This window comes from Vollenhovia emeryi, unplaced genomic scaffold (genome assembly GCF_000949405.1).
Source record: "Vollenhovia emeryi isolate VEMERY1.0 unplaced genomic scaffold, V.emery_V1.0 DF939285.1, whole genome shotgun sequence".
Taxonomy (NCBI): Eukaryota; Metazoa; Arthropoda; class Insecta; order Hymenoptera; family Formicidae; genus Vollenhovia; species Vollenhovia emeryi.
The window spans coordinates 232,851-234,499 of NW_011967081.1; the positions used below are offsets into that span (position 1 = coordinate 232,851).

The window sequence follows — 1,649 nt, forward strand, 5'->3', positions numbered from 1 at the left end:
TATAAAATGTATAAGACAGTGCATTAACGTATAAAATTGTCCGACTACCAACATATTAATAATTACGATATCACAAAATGTATTAAGATTCTGTATACATAATTTTCCAGTTATTCCTTTCGCAATCCTTTTAATTTCTAGATGCAAATATATAAGAAACGTGGCGTTTCTTTTGCTAAAGATAAAGAGCTTAGAAAACCCGGAGAAAATAAAAACAAATATCGCACCTGCACGCAATCTAATCTTTCGTAACGCGAATTAGCGAGTATTAGTCCGAAGAACATTGAATCATATTATTTTTACAGGTCGTTAAAAACCAGTTTCGAAAATTTTATTGGACTATAAATACACTGCTCGAATTGATATCCACACGCCGCTTAAATCAATCAACTTGCGTTCGCATTTTGTTTTTATCGCCAAATGTACTACACGATAAACTTCGCGTTTCACGATTAACAATTGCAAATAAGCTACGGCGTAACATTCAATTTCGCTTTTATAAGTCAGCTTGAAAATGCCATTTTCAATTATTCCCCGTAAAATTCTCGACTAAAAATTATCCGATCCGCTAAATTGATAACGAAAAGTAATAATCTGGAAACGTTTCCCCGGCGAATCACCTGGACGTCACATTTTCCTTGCGAAAATTGACGCAAATGCCAATGATAACAAGAATACAAATATCGCTGAGAATCCTCGAAAGACGCGAGCGACATATCCCTTTAGGAAATTTTTATGTCCACCATTTACAATTAGATTAATCCATCTTGAAAAACTCGTCTAGCTATACATTTGGAATTCCGAGTCCCCCAAGATTTCCCTTACTCTCGAACTTGCCGCTTCCGAGCAACCGAACTCAACTCACTCTTGTGCTTCGAGCTGCTCTTCCATAAACCCCTGAAGAACGACATCCTGGCCCAGCGCAGCACCAGCAATTCCAGCAACTCCGAGATCTTCCCTCTTGTCACGATCTGCCTCGCCAGCTTTTTCTCGTTCGAGAGCTCGTCCCTCACTCACAAATCTCGATGCCAGTTTCGCACCACGTCCAGAACATATCAATTCGTAATCGAACGGCTCGATTGTTCTACATCGCTCCGGCCAGTGCCGCGCGATCCCTGGCCTTCCTAAGAAAGCTACGAGGCAAGAGATCGAGAAGAAACAACGGATAACAGCTGTTCGTTTCGCACAAGATCCCCGCCGGAGCACTCGCGGAAACGTGTTGCCGCGGTGGCAGCGCGCCGCGATATGAACCGTCCGGAACGGTTTATAGCGCCGCTTCGCCCTTGCGAGTGAACATGCGCATCCGAGGCAGTCCTTGTCTCGTTCTTTCTCCCTCTTTCTTCCATCAGCAGCCCGGATTCCGGTTCCGCTTCCGAACCGGATCCCATGCCAAAAGTATAAAGATTATTTTCACGCGTTCCGCGGCGCGAATCCGTAACGATGAGATCGGCATTCGGGAACAATTTCCAAGTAAAAAAAACGGTGAGATCAGAGAATTTCGGGAAGAGAGAAATTTTGGACCGAGAAAAAGAATGTTGAAAAAAATTCGGAAACAATAAAATCGAAGGATTTCAGTGGAACGAAAACGAAGGTAAGCAATTTTAAGAATTGCGTAAATTTTCCAAATTTTAGATCGCGCGTGACGAAAA

General features: G+C 42.5%; 1 protein-coding gene across 1 annotated transcript in view; it reads right to left on the reverse strand.

The window, feature by feature from the left end:
- Positions 1-1,282, reverse strand: part of LOC105559206 (low density lipoprotein receptor adapter protein 1-like) — a 64,330-nt gene extending 63,048 nt beyond the window's left edge. The window contains exon 1 of the mRNA XM_012007318.1: positions 866-1,282. Within this exon, the coding sequence (XP_011862708.1) occupies positions 866-911 (46 nt within the window). The 5' untranslated portion in view covers positions 912-1,282. The remainder of the gene's footprint in view (positions 1-865) is intronic.
- Between the last annotated feature and the right edge of the window lie 367 nt (positions 1,283-1,649).